The sequence below is a fragment of the Rhinolophus ferrumequinum genome, chromosome 12 (assembly GCF_004115265.2).
Source record: "Rhinolophus ferrumequinum isolate MPI-CBG mRhiFer1 chromosome 12, mRhiFer1_v1.p, whole genome shotgun sequence".
Classification (NCBI taxonomy): Eukaryota; Metazoa; Chordata; class Mammalia; order Chiroptera; family Rhinolophidae; genus Rhinolophus; species Rhinolophus ferrumequinum.
The window spans coordinates 1021828-1040491 of record NC_046295.1 but is presented as its reverse complement, the minus strand read 5'-3'; the positions used below and the strand labels follow the sequence as shown (position 1 = coordinate 1040491).

At 56.8% G+C, this 18664-nt stretch overlaps 1 protein-coding gene across 1 annotated transcript in view; it reads right to left on the bottom strand.

Annotated features, from left to right (window-relative positions):
• WNK2 (WNK lysine deficient protein kinase 2) overlaps nucleotides 1–18664 on the bottom strand; it is a 110558-nt gene that overhangs the window by 74760 nt on the left and 17134 nt on the right. The window contains exons 3-6 of the mRNA XM_033122000.1: nucleotides 4650–4822; nucleotides 4244–4464; nucleotides 2565–2722; nucleotides 10–98 (exon numbers count right to left, since the gene is read on the bottom strand). Coding sequence (XP_032977891.1) covers nucleotides 10–98; nucleotides 2565–2722; nucleotides 4244–4464; nucleotides 4650–4822 — 641 coding nt within the window. The remainder of the gene's footprint in view (nucleotides 1–9; nucleotides 99–2564; nucleotides 2723–4243; nucleotides 4465–4649; nucleotides 4823–18664) is intronic.

The following is an 18664-nucleotide window of genomic DNA, read 5'->3' as shown; positions in this document are numbered from 1 at the left end:
GGAACTCACCTCTCTTCCTTATTTTTGCAGATACACTCCCCAATAATCTCCTTGATTTCTGGATCGTGCACTTTCTCAAAGCTGGCTGGCTTGATGCCCTGCAGATGACATAAGCAGAGTCACCTGACACAAAAGTGACCTCTCCGAGGGGTCTGTTTCCTGCCCACCTCACACTAACCCCTGTAGAAGAAGAACAGGGAGGAAGTGCAGAGATTTGGGGGATACGTGGGCTGTAGTAGTGAGGTCTGGGGAAGGGCAACTGGGGGACACATGCTCACTCTGCTGACGCAGAAGCTGGGGTGGACCGTCTGAAGCCACAGCCAGCCAGCCAGGGCTTCCAGTGCCACCCAGAGGGTCTCAGAGGCTGGAGGAGGAACTGCCCCCCACATAAGGCCGGCCTTTCTCACCACACCCCGCTCAAGGGTGCTGAGGGTACTATCTGTGGGTACTGCTGCTGGCCAAGGGCCACCAGAGCCTCTGGCCCCACTGTGGCCACAGCGGGATTGACTTTCAAGGCCTGGTAGCTCGAAGGTTTTGCAAACGGTCTGCCATGCAATTCCACCATGCAGTTCCGTAGCTAGTGGCCAGGCCAGCTGACTTTCAGGCTGGGGGTGTCAGCGTGTGGCCCAGCATCCACACTGACCAGAGACGTGGCAGGTGCCAGCAGGGGGCGGCCACTGCTCAACCCTGTGGTCATGGCAGGAAGGGAGCAGAACTGGCAGACAGGGATTTCAGGAGAAGCAAGGGTCAGCCCACAGAGTTCACTTGTAATCTGCTGGAAGAGGGGGTTGCCTGAGGGGCACCTGGTTTTTAAACACTTTAAACACACTGAGGGCTCAAGTATCCACATTCTTCCTCCTTAAACAAGACTCTGCCTTCGAAGGCCTATCCTGATTTCTTTTTTAATGTACAGAACGGGAAGCATACATTTCCCCATAATGAGGGAGGGTAGGAAGGGGGTGGCCCGTCCATGGACAGACCAGGAAGCACAGGACCCCCCGTGACTCCCACAAACCCAGGTGTGGCCCCACTGTGCCCACCAAACTCCTAACCCCCAGGACGTGTGCCCGTAACCACTGGGGTCGTGTTATATCCGACGTGCGGGAAAGTCTGCAGGAGACAGAACCCTGGGCTTTAGAAGTGGCCGAGGGTTTCCCCTTGGAGATGAGTGAGACCCCTATGCCTTTCCACTGAAGCCAACAGAGAAAGAGGTTTAATTATGCCAGGAGGAAGGGCCAAGTGCCTGTGGGGCCAGGTGGTCTGAGAAACTATAAACACAGGTAAGTGTGCACACACTGTCGTTTCACTCTCTGAAAGACTGAGGCCCCTGAAGCCGGTGCAAAGCATAACAGAAAATCAAGACGCTGTTCTGAAGGGGCTCACACATCTGGGCTCAGAAACAGAGTCGGGACAGCAGAAAGCCAGACCCTGGGTCACAGGCTGGACCAGCGAGCATGTGGGTGCACAGTGAGTGAGGGGCCAGCAGAAGCGCAAGGGTGTCACTGAACAAAGGACACACGAGGACCAGGTCACAATCCCGCCTGATATCCTCGGGGAGGCCGGGGGGTTGAGCATGGGCAACACAGGAGCCTTGGGAGCCCGGCCATGTCGTGTTTCCTGGGGCCTAAACAGGGCAGTCGGGCTGCTAGGAGAACCAGGACGGCTGAGGAGCACACCCGGAGGGCTCGGTCCATGTGACCCCAGACCAGCAGATGGACAGCATGAGGGTCTCCAGGCTGCCTTCCCGTATCCCGACCCTGGCACGTCCCTCAGGTCTCCCAACCCCCTGGAGGACACTGTCCACAGCTCTCTCCTGCCAGCGTCACTGGGCGTTGCACACCTCTCTGTGGGTCTCTGACCCACACCCACAAATGCCAGCAGCCAAGGACCCTGCGCTCCCACCGCACAGCCTCAGCGGCACGCAGGAGGGGCTCAGAGGGCACAAGTGACCGCTAACTCAGAACTAAAGAACCGAAGCAGAGAGACAAGCTGTGACCCTGACGGAGGGCTCAGGGAGGAGAGCGGGATGAGGGCACTGCCCTGGGTGGTAACAGCCAGGCTCATCATGCAGAAGTAACGAGGGTCTATAGTGACACAGCCCCTACGTGGAGGCCGTGGGGCCAGGCTGCGGGCACAGACGGGTGGCAACGGACTGGGACCCAGGAAAGCCACAGTCCTGCCGCCCCGCCTGGGACGCTCCGTCTATGTTCCCCCCCCAAGCAGGAAAGCCACACAGGGAGTGTAGGATGACCTGTCCGATCAAATCTGGGGACATACTGGAAGGCGGAAAAGCCAGCAGACCCCCGAGTGGCCCAGACGAGGGGTTCTGAGGACAGGGGCCTGGGCACCTGGCGGGGCCCCTAGTCTTGCTGCACTGGGAGGCCCAGACGACAGCCTCCGGCACAGCCCTAACACCCACATTATTACTGTTGTGTGGCTTCCACCCCCATTTCTCCATCTGGGAAATGGCCTCATCCCCGTCCTCACACAGCCGCTGTGAGGATGTCACAAAGGCGCACGGAATCCCGCGGGGACGCGCAGCGTGCACAGCGGCCGGCACTCACGCAGGTGACCTTCCGGTAGATCTGGGCGGCGTTCTGGCACTCCGAGTAGGGGTACTCCGAGGTGGCCATCTCCAGCATGCACATCCCGAACGCGTACACGTCCACGGACTCGTCGTAGTGCTCCTCATACATCTCGGGGGCCATGAACTCAGGGGTGCCTGTGGCCGGGAGCAAGACACAGGGCCAGCGGTCATCGGCCGGGGAGCCCCCAGGACCCCTCGGAGCCCCAGGCCTCCTCCCCCACCCACAGGTCCTGAAATCCTGATTCAAACAGGAGTTTTCCGCAGACAAGTTTCAGACAATTCCGCCTGGACCCTCCGGATTCTGGGCTGGGTCAGCCCATAGAGCTGGGACTGTTCTTTCCCAGGGGAGGATCTGTGCCTGAAAGGCTGAAGGTGTCTTTCACCGAGGCAGAGCCCCAGGCAGCACACGCTCCCCGCCCGGCCGGAGCACCCAGAACAGACGAGAACCTGTGGTCACCACAGGACTGCCTAAACTGCAAAAACCCCGAAAGGCCCCAAATCTCCCAGCCAGCCACAGCACACAGCAGAGCACGAGGCAGCACAGACGACGATCAGGGTCATCGGGGCTGGCCGGGCAGGTGCACTTCCCCTGACGGCGACCTGGGAGGTGCTAAGGTGGGGACAGCTCATGCATTCTTAAGCACAAAAGGTTTTAAAATAATGCTCAGCCTGAATTTGTAAGGACATGGAGACTTACGATAGGCTGAGTAAAATAAACAAAATATAAGATACATGTACACGCTGACCTCACCTATTCAAACCACAACACAGACCAAAGTGACTTGTCTGGCCAGTGGGCTTATGGCTGATTTTTCCTTTCGTTACACTGGTCTGGGTTTTTTTACTGTTTCTATAACAAACTTCTTGCTTAAAAATCCCGCCATCCTCCTACGAAGAGAGGGCCACCTGAGCTTCTGTGGAGCTGAATACAAGGAACGGGCATCCGCTTCAGTGAGGCTGCTTTTAACTTCTCTGTTAACTTTGGAAGATTTTCACAATGTCCCAGTTTTTTACCACAGCAGATGAAAACTAGCATGAACTAACTACTGTGTTAAAAAGTAGATAGGGGTCATCGAAATGTTTACACAGCCATCTCTGGGATGGCTTCCAGGGCCACAGCTAAAGCCATGGCCCTGCAGCACGCTGGGGCTTTCTCAATGTCCTGAACCCCATAAACAGCTGCCCCGAAGCCCCTCCAAGCACTCTCTTTGCAAAGCTGGGACATGGACCCTGTGGACACAGGGCCCCCTGTGTGCCAGGACCCTGCCTGAGGCCGGCATACAGACACCAGATGCTGTGGATGGCAGCTGTGGCCTGGGGTCCCACCCAGAAAGGCTGCAGGGTAATTTCTCAGGAGGACAAGAAATACAGAGGAAAAAATGGCCAGTAAACGGGCATCCACACCAAATCCCTCGGCCCCAGACCTACTGACCCCCCCGAAAGCATGCTTACTCCAGCCCAAACATCCCGGGGCTCCCTCCAGGCCTCGGGGCCGCCTCCCCACCGCGGAGCGGCCCCCGCAGGACCCGCCGCAGAGCCCCCGCCTGCCTGTCATCGGGCTCCTCACCAGCTGACCACACAGCCAGGGACCCACACAGGCCAATGCAGGGCCGCAGTCTGGCCGAGGAGGGAAGGGGTGCAAAGACGCAGGCTTACCTATCACGCTCTTGGCAAAGGACGCTCTCTTGAGGGTGGCCAGGCCCAGGTCACCAATCTTCACAGAGCCGGTGGGCCCGGTGATGAAGATGTTGTCGCACTTGAGGTCCCGGTGGATGATTGGGGGCGCCCTGGTGTGCAGGAACAGCAGCCCCTTCAGGATCTGCCGGCACCAACTGCGCAGCACCTTGGGCTTCATCACCTTGAACCGTTTCAGGTACCTGCGGGGTGGGGATGGGGACAGCTCACGGACCACTCGTGTGGGGAGGGCTTCCCACTCAGACGGGGACACATGTGAGAGAGGGCTGCAGGCCTCCCCCCAGTCAGGACGCCCTGCCACGGGGCCACACTCCTGGGGCCAGGCCCAGCCTGAGGCCCCCGCCAGCCAGGCAGGTGGTGTGCTCACGTCTTCAGCGTCCCCGAGGTCATGAGCTCGGTCACCAGCACGATGCAGCGCTTGCCCTTGGCGCTGGACTCCCAGAAGTCGTAGAAGCGCACGATGTTGGGGTGCTGCAGGCCCTTCAGCATTTCGGCCTCCTCCTTGAACCGCTGCCGCTCCAACTTGGTGAGCTTCCGGTCCTGCAGGGACACGCAGCTGAGAGGGACACTGGAACAGCCTTCCCCAGCCAGGTGAGCTTGGGCAGGCGCGGCCAGGCGGCTCCCTCAGCTGCTTCTGCTTAGGGAGCAGGACCGAGGGCAGGGCCAACCCAGGGGAGTCACACCCTGCACGGGGAGCTCAGGGAAAAGGTCTCCAGAAGCCAGAGACACCACGAAGCCCACTGCCGTGCTCACAGGCTTCCTCATAAAGATGCCTGTGCCTTTGCTCCCCGCACGTCCACCAACGGAAAGAACTGACACGCAACTTTGAGGATGCGTTTACAACCATGCGGATGAGAACCAGAAAGCCAAGAGAGAGCTCCAAGCCGAGAGCAGTGAAGAAAAGACCCAGGCCAGCCCGCGTCGGCACTGGGCACACAGCACACAAACCTCCCGGGCCCGGGGCAACCTGCGTCTAACACGCTCAGCACATGTCAACACCCTCCAGTACCATGACCCACAGGCTGCAGTGACCCCCTCCTGCATCTACCACCACCCACCCCCCACCTCGTCCACCCCAGCTGCCTGGAGCCTGGCCCTTCTCTGCCTAAAACTTGCCCATAGATTCTGACCACAGAGCGCTCAGAACAAAGCACGAACACTCGTCTCACAGACGAACCTCATTCCAAAGGCCCCAGGTTGGCCTTCTCCCCACGCCTGAGCACGCGGCCCCCAGTATCACCTCCATCCTGGTCCAACGGCCCACAGAGCCCATGCAACACACGCCTGGCCCTCCCAGCAGGAGGACCACCCCCAGAGAAACATAAACACAACTGAACACGGATGAGGGGGCTTTGAAGAGTTCCAGGAAGACTGAGATGCAATTGGACAGATAAGGGGAAAAATCAGAGCTGAAAGGAAACACAGGCCAAGACCCTTCGGGTCCTTCCAAAAAACCCCAAAGGACATCAAGGCAGACCCTAACCAATCCAGAGAGGAGAGGGGGGCCCCGGGATCATGACAAGGTCATCTGGTTAAGGAACTCTACCCAAAGTGGGGCTGTACCCGTTTACACACTCTCCCTCCCACCTACCCCACCCTCCAGCCTGTCCATGCACAAGTGGGACCAGATAGCGTGATCACCCACAGAGCAAAGAAATGCCAGGAGGAACCCCTGGCATGGCTGATCCCAGAGAAACAACTCAGGGACAAAGGCAACTTCAAAACCATCTAGTTCATGCCCTCATAAGGATCCAACAGGCTGACACACATAAATAAAACCAAGCTTCCATTTATAAAGTAACAATCGAGAAAGAGCTCGCACAAATTAAAGCTCAATGTTTAAAAAAAGATATTCTATAACCCAATGAAACAGTAAGTACAAAAAGTCAAAGTTTAATCTAGATAAAAACATGAAAACAAATTCCACTTATCAAAAATGATGATTTACTTAAGAAGATAAAAGTCAAGCTACCAACTGAGAGAAACTGTTCCCAGTACAGGTATCTGACCTGGGACTCAGCTCCAGAATACAGACGAACTCCTGTAACTCAGTAATAATAAAAGACAAACAGACACGTCACAAAAGAACATGGAGAAATGGCCAAACAGCACATGAAAAGGTACTCAGCATCCCAAGTCACCAGGAAAATGCCATGACAACCGCAAGGTCCCACTTCACACCCAGCAGCAGGATCAAACGAAAAGAAGGATCGCTTCAGCCGCTGGGCACCAGGGAGGCTGCTGGAAGTGCAGGCGGCAGGTCCCCACCCAGCTCTAGGCCCAGCTCCCCACCCGCTGGGTACCCACCCAAGACAAAGAAACAGGCATCCACAGAAGATGAATACACGGAGTTTCAAGTGGCTCCGACCAAAACAGCCCCAAATTCCAGAAATGGCAAACCTAGCAAGTGGGGTTGAAACCAGAAGGGTACTTGACTCTGGGCGGGGGGTGGAGGGTGCGGGGTGCAGAGCTGAGAATCTGGGGGCAAGGGAACCCGTGTAATGGAGAACGTGGTTACAGGTACGTACACCTGCTTGTTCACCTCAGATGGGTTTCACTGTTATGTCAGTTATTGCTCCACTTTTCAAATGTAAAAAAATAAAGTGAAAACTCCAAAAACTAAATGTGAGAAATACAAGAGAAACAGCAAGAGACGTGGAAGAACCAGCTGGAAGTCCTAACAGACATGTACCAGGAGTTCTAAGAGGAAAGAAGAGATCAGGAAGGACAGGAGATAGCGGGATAGCATTTCCCTGAGCTGAGCGCACAAGTCTTCAGAATAAAAGGCAGTGCCCCGTCAGGTCCAAGTGCAGGAAAACGATCCCCACCACACTGGTTCCAACAAAAGAACTCGGACGCCTGAGGCCCCCCTCCCCACCCCGCAGAGCTGGGGGTGGCGGGAGGGGCTGGGAGGGGCTGGGAGGGTCTCCTCTGTCCCCCCTCCCTGCGCAGTGACACTGCCAGCGGCCTCATCACAGTGCTCACTCTGACCTGGAACTCGACACCCAGCCAAAGGGACGTCACACCCGCGGCCCCAGGGCTGCTTCTCAGACACTGGAGATCTCAGAGGCGACTCCACGCACGCGGGGTGAGACAGTCACTGAAGTGTTTCTGAACAACACAGCAGAGGGAATGCGGCCAGCGGGCCTGGGGCTGAATCGGCCGCAGACACTACGTGGAGGGAGCCAGGACGTGAGGGTCCCCTGCACACTCCCCACCAGCAAGCTGGCTTTGGGCAATGACATTCCAGTTCCAATTCCCTTCCGCTGGTCTGGGCGCTGATTTTACAGGAAACTCAGAGAATCGCTTATAGTATAAATTGTTTTTGCCAATATCTCAGTATCAACCAACAGCCAAGTCAAAGGCTTCATTGTAGTTTCAGAGCTAAAGGTTTGTGTTAAAAATAACGTAACTAGCAACTACCGAGAGGGGGTGGAAAGGGCCCTGTGTATGCTCCAGTCTGGTTCTGTGACAGATACAGGGTAACGGTGACAAAGTCACAGGGATAACTCGGAAGTCAGATCTTTCCGACAGTGCCTCTCGGAGCTGGGGGAGGGGGAAACAGACCTTATTTTATGTTCTAAGCCACCAGGCTATTTTTAACTAGGTGACACACTGCTTGATCATTTCAAAGGTCAGCTGTGTGTTCTCAGAGTGCTGCCCAGAGTTCTCCTGCAGTGCTGCCTGGTTTCCCCTCGCAGAGCTGGCCCGAGTCCTCGTCACTGTTTGTTGATCGCTAGTCAGCCCCGTGAGATCAGCAACTCCATGGAGGCAGAGCCACCCGAGCGACTGGACTGGCCATTGTCACTGCTTGTGTGATGAATTCATGACCTTATGTGCTGGGATGGCTGGAGGTCACAAACCAGGGCAGGAGGGCAGTTCCTGACCCCACGGGACCCTCACAAACTCCAGTCAGGTTGTCTTGGGGTGCAGCACTTGAGAGGGTGGGCTCCGGCGACCCCCATGGGGCTGACAGCTCACCCACCCCAACGGCCCCCTGCCACCACGCCCCAGGGCTGCCTGAATTAGTGGTTGCTGCTCCCCCACAGACAGTGACAGCCGACCAGATGACAAAGGAGAAGGCATTCTGTAGAACGCTGCCTCTTGTCTCCCAGCCAGTAGCAAAAGTCACCCTCAGAGCGGGGATAGCGAAATGGGGTGAGGGTGCTTGGGTCAGACAGCCAAAGTAGTCAGAGGGGGCCACCCTGGATCTGAAAGCCCTCTCCTGCGTGACCCAAGAGTCACCTGCTCGGCCTGGAAACCATTCAGGCCACCAGTGAGGGCTGACGTGCTCAGATCCAGGAGGCCACCCTCCTGCTCACGGGCTGCTTCTCCGGCCACTTCCTTTCAGCCAGGCAACCCCAAGCCCAGTCCGGGGAAGCTGCGTCCCACACACGCAGGGCACAGAGGGGTAATAAGCACTGGACGAGACTGTCCAGGATCAGCACAGCATCCTGGCTGACAACCTGGCCTGGGACCTCTCTCCAGTCCCATTCGCTAGGTCATAAATCAAAACCAAAAAAAAAATCTTTGCGAGTCTGTTGAGACCTGTCCTTGTACAGGGAACCCAGCCCAAGAGGGGACTTCGGGTACTAAGTCAGTTCAGAACAGGCAGCTTCGGGGACAGTCGACCCAGGACCAGGTCCCCAGGGATGGGCTGACCCAGTGGAGAGGGTGCTACTGTGTGTTGCTCCTCCAGGTGGGTGCCCACAGGCCCGGCTCAGTCACCAAAACGGTCACGGAGGCTCTAGGTTGCACGTAAGGGCTGGACAACCTCAGGGGGAGCAGGCAACAGCCAAGAAAACGGGTAAACATGCAATTACACTGCACCTAAAGACGGGGAAGGGACAGGTGGGCGACGCCAGCAGACACCCCTGGGACAGAAGAAAAGCCCCAATGGCCTGAGGAGAAGGGCACCTTCACCTCCCAGGGCACCGGCAGGGCGCTGCCCCGGAAAGAAGGATCCTATGTGTAGGTGTGAGGGCCCAAGGGAGCGGGCCGAGTGTGGCTTCAGTCCAGGGACAACAACAGGCGCTGCTTTCCCACTGGGGCCACCAAGGGAGAGACCCGGACAGCGTGATGTCTCACGCTTTGGGCTGTGACCCATTCCCTCTAGTATTTGCTGCAGGTATAAAAATAAGTTTACTTCTTTTAAACCCAAGTGTTCTTTAACCTCATCTAAGTAATAAAATAAGTGAAATCTCAGGTGAGTGGTGCATGCTTTCGCTAATTCTTGTTTAAAATAAAGGCATGTTATTAAAACGAATGGTCCTCCAGCAGGTGGCTGATGCTACATTAGACGCGCCCCCCCCCCCACCCCAGGCTGAGAAGGCACGAAAACGGAAGACCCCGCTGGGCAGGGGCTGAGGGCACAATCTCAGTGCACAGGCAGGCCGCGCAGGGAGGCTGGGGCTCCAGCGACCGATCCCGTTGTCACTGTCACAGCCGCCAACACGGTGTGACTCCCTGAGGAGGGCAGCTAAACACTGCTCTGCAGCCCTCACTACTTTTATTAAACAATACTATCTTCTTAAGTAAGGATGTGGACAAAGAGCTGAAAACGGTGGCTTTCAGGGGCCTTTGCTCTTTAAAAGGCCTTGCTGGGACTCCTGCTCTTCCGTCAAAGGCAGAGCCACCAGCAGCCCAGCCCGAGGGCCAGCCCTGCCTGCCACCTGCAGGAGACTGTAAACTGGGCGCCCTCACCACCCGGGAGCTGGATCTCTGTCACGTAGTTGTAAAGGGCATCATGTCCAGCATGTCGCAAACACTGACATTATTTTAATGTTCTCTGAAACAGTTCCCATGGAATTGGACAGTCTCTCCGGCCGTTTTACAAACACGTGAATAAAACCCCGGTCTGGACCCATACCTCCACTCCCACAGACCTAATGCAGCAGTTTCCCTGAACTCGGTTACTGATCACCTGACCGCACTTCTCTGCCCGAAGCCCGTGCTTATTGGAATTGCCGGGTTTCATTTACTGTGGTCACACGGCTCTGAGGGTCCGCCGTTTTTCCGGATTGAGTTAGCCTGACAAACCAGGAGTGTGCCACTGGCTAAACAGGTAACACGGGTGACTGAACACGCATCTCTCCCAGTCGCTTCTGTCCCCAGTGAGCCTTAATTATCACCCGAAAGAAGCCGAACCAGCACTTTCCCTTCACCTCGGCTCACAGCACACAGAAGGGGTGGGGAACCCGTTATGCCAGGTCTCTACTCAACCCGTGTGTCTCCAACCCCAACTGACCCTTCAGGACCAGCTGGAAGCCCATGAGGGCCGCCTCCAGTTCTACGGACACAGTGCGGTGTGTCACCCCATCCATGATGGCCCCTATCCCCAGGCCTTCACTGGGACCTGGGGTGGTGGGGGGTGATCCCTGCCCTCCTGTTAGGGAGCCCATCCCTGGCAGGAGCACTGAGGGTCAGTTTGGGGACAGGCCCTCTGAGCTGGGCACTCCTGGAATGAAGGCCTCTGCCCCATCCCCCACCCGGGCCGTGGGTGTGGGCAGGCTGCAGGACTCCACCCACCGCAGGCCGGCCCACGAGCCTCATCACCGGGTGCAGACAGGGCCATGGTAGGAAGTCAGTGGAAGCTGCTACCACACAGCAGGCCAGGCCGAGGAGGAGCCCAAGAGAAGGAAGAGGACCTGGGTGGGATGTGGACAGGAGGGCAGGCAGCCACTGCTCTAGGAGCAGGCAGGACGGGGGTTGGGGTGCTTTTGCCTAGTGACACGACCACAGGCCACCAGCATCCGCAGGGGCAGGAGCAAGCTGGGCAGTGCCCATCTCACAAGCTCTCCACCCCACAACACCTCCCGCGGGACTTCAGGCCTCACACAGACCATGGAGAAACCTGAACCAGCCCCAAAGACAGCCCAGGGCAGGGACAGACAGCCATGGCCGAGACGCGCTCTCCCTCCTGACACAGCTTCTCTCAGGTGCGACAAGAGAAACCACTGCGGTCAGGGCAGCAGACACCGCACAGATGGTGGCATCCAGGAGGGCTTTGCTTTTCTCAGGGGCACACCTGCTCTAACTCTGGGACCTGGGACCTGGGCCGGAGCGGCAGGTCATCACGGTGTGAAGGGCAAACAGAAGCCACAAGGGAACACCTTCCGGCCACTCCCTCCTCAGGCTCCCAAGAGGACATCCGGGACCCAACCAAAAGGGTCGGCACTTACCCAAGGTGACCTCAAAGGCCAGCGCACAGAGGCTAGGCAGCCGCTACCCCTGCAGCTGACCACACCACATGTCTGGTTTCTAGGAAGGGCCAGCCCCACCCCAGGCCACTGCTCATGGGGACACCTAAAGATAGATGTGGACACACCATGGACATGGTCAGCCAAGATGAGCACCTCAACCAAGGACCACGCCTATGGGAAGGTCTGGGGCAGCCCCAGGACCAGGACCTGTTGACAGGTCAGCCTTTTTGGGGTAGGGCCAGTCAGGAGCACCCCACTTTATCAAGCAGCTGCCCCTCCCACTGCATGGGGTCTAAGGGCTGGGACACCTCAGCGTAGCAGTGGGTGCAGGATCCTTGTGACAATCTGCTGAATTCTATGGACCCCCACCCTCGCACACCTCCCACCCCAGGGAACACCCAGACCCACAGCGTTGGGTGCTCAGGAGCAGAGGTGGGGGACCTCCTGCTGCAGAAGCCCCGTCTGCCCAAGACCTCTAGCCCTACCCCCAGGAAGACATTACCTAGACCTCACTCTTCTGCCCACAGGCCGTGAGCGGCCTGAGCAATTGCACCAACAGATCTGAGATGCCCTCCCAGGCCCAGCAGCAAGGACTTTGGCCACTGATGGCCTCAGGCCGCTGTGTGAGTGGCCTGCTGCCAGTCCTGAACATGCATGATATCCCTCTGGGGCAGGCACTGCAGCACGGTGCGTGGTGGAGGGCACGGGGCATCAACAGACAAAGCAGCACGTGTGACCAGGGCCACAGAGGACCATGGAGGCCCAGGGACCTGCAGCTCACGTCTGCCCCAATCCTGTGAACTAACCCTTGGTTCTTCTCCAAGGTGGCAGCAATAGCCTGGGGGCCACAATGCAGACCAGACAGCAATCGCACAGGGCACATACACGTGGCGACCCACCCGCTCAGGGGATGGCTCCCCTAAAGAGAAGAACCCCCACATTCTGCACATTCTCCCCAAGAGCTGTGTGGTCTGAGACAACAGGTATGAGCATGTGACATACAGCTAGTCATTTTTTAAAAACAAATTTTTAAATTTTCATTAACAATCTTATATTAACTACATATTAAAAAGATAGTATTTTGGATACATTGGATTAAACAAATCATATTATTAACATCCCACCAATGCTCTTCATACTTTCAATGTGGCCTTTAAACTGAGTATGACACATGTGGCTCACGTGACACTTCCACAGGACAGTGACGACAGAGTGTCGGCACTGCACGCCACATAGACTAGAAGCGGAGACTCTGGACGAAGCTTCCACAGCCCGACAGGGCCTGCTGAGGAGCGGAGGCCGTGGAGCACACAGGCGCTCACTCTACACCAGGACACAAGACCAAACGAGAGAAAATCAAGAGGAGAAAAGCATACCACAGCAACAACACCCACCGCCCCCACCCACCCAGAGGATCCAAATATTGTAGTTATCAGACAGACTTTAAAACTACTGTGATTAGTGCAGTCAACAAAACAGAGTAAAAGGGATAATTTCATCAGAACTAAAATCTATGAAATAAGAATCAAATGAAAGCTAGAACTGAGAAATAAAATTGGGAATGCAATATATGGGTTTAACAGTAGATCAGACATAGCTGAAAACAGTATCAGCAAACTGGAAGACATACCAGGAGAAAATATACAGACTGAAACATGGAGGAACAAATGGATGGAATATACAGGAAAGAGGGTAAAAAACTGATAGAACACAGTGACAAGGTCCATTCTATGTGTAAATGGGGTTTTGGAAGAAAAGGGCATAAAGAATGGAACAAATGCAATGTTTAAAAAATAATGCCCCAAAGTTTTCTAAAACTTAAGCAAGATATCCAGACCTAGATTCAAGAAATGCTATAAACCCAAATCAAGTTAAATATAAGAAAACCACACCAAGGCACATTACAGTAAAACAAACAAACAAAAAAACCTCCTAAAAATTGAAGACTCGAAGAAAAATTTTAGAATCAATATCGTAAAAGGCAGGTAGGGGGTATGGGGATAGATGGAGTTCGATGTTCTGAGGCCTACTAGTTTATATCAGACTTTAGAAATCAAAGATACATGTGGAACTCTAGTGGAACCACTGAAGAAGTACAAAAGAATGTATAACAAGCTCCCTAAGTGTGAACTCTAAACTGCCCAAAGCCCAGAGCTCCAAGAATGGTTCGTCCTATTACAGGACAGACACATCTGAGACCACACCTCAATTGTTAAAATTACCACTATGTGGATACCCAAATATGTAATGAAATGGTGACCAAAATTTACCAATGCAGTGAAATGCGCATCCCCCGTTAACCTGTTCTGTCCTCTCCAGACGTCCAGCCCTACAGCACAGGTCTTCCCGGGGTGTGCCCATGTGGAAGCACAACACCCTTGCTGCCTTGATCACCTATGTGAAGATGGAATCTTTGTCCTTCCCCAGGATCGGAACAAATCCCAAATGCAACAAAGAGCCAGTGCTCGGTGGGGCTCCCTTCCTACAGGTGGGATTACTCCGCAGGTGATAGTAAAGCTACCTCGCCATGTCACTACTGAAACCCAGAGAAGCTGTGTCTGCCATCCCCCAGGGGCTTCTCCGCCTCTGCCTGTGATGTCTCACCTGCAAAGGTGGGAATAACCCAAGGCCCAGGAGCCACTCTGAGGTCTGACCCCACGGGGTGGGGAGCGCTGGAGCTGGGCGTCTCTCCACCCTGGAGGGTAAGGAATGCCCCCCCACACACACACACACACCTCTGTCTCCCTCAGGCAAACATTTACCGATGGCCGTGACCTGCTGGACAGCCACTTGCCGAGCCCATGCAGATGACCCTGACACGAGATCCCAGCCCTATGAGCCGGGCAGTGCAGGCGCCTCACTTCCAGAAAGGAAGCTGAGGCTCAGACGCTCAACACTTCCACAAGACGCAGGTCAGAACGTGGCCCCAGGCCAGCCTGGCTCCCGCTACCTCCAGATGTGTGGGGGGGCCTGAGTGTCCCAAACCCTAGGGGACAGCAGGGGAGGCAGGAGTGTGAGCACCTGGCTGAAACAAGCGGGCCTCTGTCAGGAAGAGTGTTGGGGCGGGGCCAGCCCCTCTGGGACACTGCCTGCTGGCACACATGCTGTGACCACACCAAGCACAGCAATGGGATCAGCTCGAACCCCTAAAGCCAATGCCCCCTTATTTCACCTTCCAGAAGCTGACTTTGCTGAAACCCAGAGCCACCCCAGAAAACAGGTAAGGAAATCCCTCTGCTTTGTAGTTCCCTGCGGGATCTGGGGGTACTCCACAACTGACAGATGAGTGAATGAAGGAGTAAATGAATGAATAATGAATGAAAGGTGAGTGAATAAATGAATGATGAAAACGCAGATGAACACATGAAGGCACCAGTGAATGAAGGAATGAAGAGTGAGATGAATAGCTGAATGATGCGTGAGTGGCTGAAGGCTGAACAGTCTGCACAGCGGCCGGAGAGGAACCAGCCGCATCATGGAGGCCCTAAAAGCCCCCCAAATCCCAGGGTACACAGTACACCATGTCATGCTCTACACGCCACACACCACTTCATGGATCGTCATATCATCACGTCATGTCATGTCACATGTCACATCATATCACACGTAAAGCTGCACATCACACGACTTCCTCAACTATGGCTCTGCCCCTCCCCGTTTTTGTAAGATCAGGGAGAATTTTACTTTATCTCTGCCCGTCCACTTCTTCTGAATACCGGTATCACATCCTACAGAGGTACCGGACTGTCTCTCACCGCGGCCAAAGACAGTTCAAAGGGCAGGAGGCAGCACTCACGTCGTGTCCACCTGACAGGTGGGGACGCCAAGGCCAGCGCAGACGCATCACCTGGGGTCAGGCACCCCCACCACCACCTCAGCCCTGGGGTGTCCTCCAGGGGCCTGTCCCCCAGGGAGCCCCCCCAGCCCTCATCACACTCGTGAATCATGTGTCCCACTAAACCCATCACCACAGAACGGCAGAGCATGTCTGTCCTGTCCCCACAGTTTGGACAGAAAAGAGACCACAGTGGTGTGCTGTGCTCTGAGACAGGGGACCCTCCCAGGTGTAGGGCCTGCCCATCTGCCCCCCGCTCGGCTGACCCTGGATGTGTACCTATGACCCGGCCTGCAGGCTCCCAGAAACATGGCTGCACAGGTGAAGCAGGACTAAGGTGGGGAGTGGGTGTCAGTCAGACTGCAGCACACATCATTCAGGGCCGGGAGGCTTGAAGGGGCCCGGGGCCCTGCACACGTGGAGAGCACCCACCCTCCAGCTCACCCTCTGCAGGGCCCCTTGCACACAGCAGAGTGACGCCCTGGAAGGGACCCAGCATCGGTCCCAGAGCAGAAGGTACCTGGCTGCCCCACCCACACCGCCGGCTCTCAGAGCCTTTTGTCCCTCGTGAGCACCAAGCCCTGCCTCCCCCACACCCCGTCCTCCCGGAATCCACAAGCAGGAGCAGCAGGGACAGGGGGGACACCACTGCCATGAGGGAGTCTGCACAAACGGTCAGCAAGCCACCCCAAATGCAAGGGTCAGGGCTCTGACACCCCCACCTGCACAGCACGAGTGCTGAGCAAGTTCCAGCACCGCCAGCTTCCTCAGCACCGTCCCCCAGGCCACAAGGCCCCTCCCTCCCTGGGCCGTGGGTGCCCAGGACACCCCCGCTCAGGGCCCCACACAGACGGGCGCAGGCGGCTGCCTCACACCGACATGGGGTCCTCCTTCCAGGTCCCGGTGCTGACTCGGGGCCGGTGCCAACGCAGGATATGCCATGCTCAGGGCCTCGCTCAGGTCACGGTCACCCCTGAGCCCCCCGGCAAAGACACAGGGCTGGGAGGGTCCCTACACAGTGGCTGCGCACCCCAGGGTCAATGTCCTCCGCCGGCCCAGCCCTGCCCTGGGAGCTGCCCCACCTCTCAGCAGTACCCCCCACCGTGGACCTCCAGCCTGTGGGTGCATCTGCACGCGCGTGAACACACATGAGCACGGTACAGGCAGGGGCACGCGTGACAGGAGGAGTTCAATAGAGTTCAATGTATTTCTCAGGAGAATATAAAGGGAGTGGAATATCAACACAAAAACTCCACTTTCAGTCACAACACGCCATTCCAGCAGGTGCCACAGGCTTGGCGGCTGGCAAAGACATGTCATTCATTCCAGCAGGTGCCACAGCCCGGGAGGCCAGCAGAGACAGGTGCCCACAGCTGTCTCACGCGTCCTGTGCGCTCACCCGGGACTGTCCCCCTCGGGCGCCCATGAGGAAGCCCATGTGTGAACTGCTCCCTGGATGGTTCGCTACAGTGGCAAGAACTGCAGACATCCTGAGATGGCCCTATGGCAGTGACAAAGGTCATGAGGTCCTCAGGGCAGTTAGAACGTGGCGAGGCTGAAAGGCAGCAGGCGGGGAGACCCAAACGAGCGGGAACAGGGCTGCGTTTGGGGAGAAGGGCATGGGACCTTCTCTTCCTTCCCCAGTTCCCAGTTCTCTGCAATCTGCTGAATTCCGCTAAACTAAAAGCTGAAAGCACTGCCAGCCATGTCCTCAGGTCGTGCTCTGGGCAGCAGTCATGTCACCACCAGGAGCTCTTCCTCCCCGGGGTGGGGGGGGGGTGACCATGGTGGCTCTTTCCTCAAGTGTCCCCTTTGGTGTCTGTTCCAAACACGTTAACTGGACACAGAATCCCGACTCGTAACACCTGCAAACCCCTGACTACCCCTGACTACATCCCCCGGGGGGAGGGGGGGCACCATCTCCTCGACGGGCAAAGAGGAGGGGCAGGCCCAATCCCCAAAACGTATACTGAGAACCGAATGTGTGCTGAGTGGCGGGAGACACAACCCTCGCAGGAACTGGGGTACCTGGGACTCCTGGCCGTGGGGCTAGCGGCCAGGGTCAGAGATCTGGGCAGGTGACCCCTAGGTCTACAGTCTGAGGGTTGGAGAGGAAGATAAACACAGGAGACTCCTAATGGTAACCAGGGGTGGGAGGAGGTTTGTTAGTCATTCTCTCTACTTCCTGGCCTGGTTGGAATTTCCATGCTGACAAGTCAGAAACAACACGGGGAAGTTCTGGCCCTCAGTAAGCTTCAGATGCGCTGGCCTTCTCCCTGATTTGGAAACACCAGACATGACCCTATCGGGGTGGCTGGGGCAGGGGCAGGCACTGTGGCAGCCCCACGGCCCCCTACAAGCTGCCATCACCCACACTAGGCAGAAGAAGAGACAGAGAGTCAGGGAGCGGCTCTCAGCGCCCTCCTGGGGGCTGCACACCCAGGTGCCTTCACAGCACCCGCCAAGGAAACTCAGCAGAGGGGGCGTGATGAGCTGGGCTTGCTCCCTCCCGGATGGTGGCAGGCGCGCTGTGGCCCATCCTGAGCACCCACTTGAGGGCAGGCCAGACATACATCAGCCGCGACGCGGGATCACAGGACGACTCATTCACCCAGCCCCAGCCCCCAGCAAGCAGCCACCACCCTCCCTGGTGTCCCAATTAAGGATGCCTGGAAATCCACCCTGCCCCGGCCACAACACCCAAGTTTGCCAAGCAAGCAGGATGGTTCCCACGCCCCTGTGGGTCTTCTGGGCATCCCAGTGGCACCCCAGGCAAGGGATAAAATTGGGTCAGGGTGGGTGCCAAACACTGGGATCACCTGTGCTCACAGCCACAAGGACCAGACTGGTGGGGGGGTGGGAAGGGGAGCATCCCTGACCTCCAAAGAAATGGGGGGCCCCATATGACAGGGGAAGAAGCTGACCCAGACACCATACTGTCCACATGGGCCTTGGGGAAGCAGGACAAGTCTCAGAAGGAGACTCCAGGCCGAGACGCCGGGGACCGCCTGGCGCTGTCAGTGTCCTTGCTGACAGACCCCAGGTGCGACCCATAACACCGCGTGACGCTCCACGTGGGTTCTAGGCTGCAGCTGGGGGCCAAAAAGCAACTGCCGGGCTGCAGGAGAACCATTACTGTGACCACGGGCTCGGCCCCACGCTGAGGGGCTTCAGTCAGGCCACCCTGGTGTCCAGGCTCACCCCCCGTGAGATTCTCTTGCTGTCCAGACCCCCAGTACAACCCGCGCCCCCATGATCTGCTGCCCCAGAGGCTGCACAGAGGAGCCAGTATCTCTGCCCTGCTTACAGGACCCCACGGGGCGGTCCTCAGGCCAAGTGGCACGG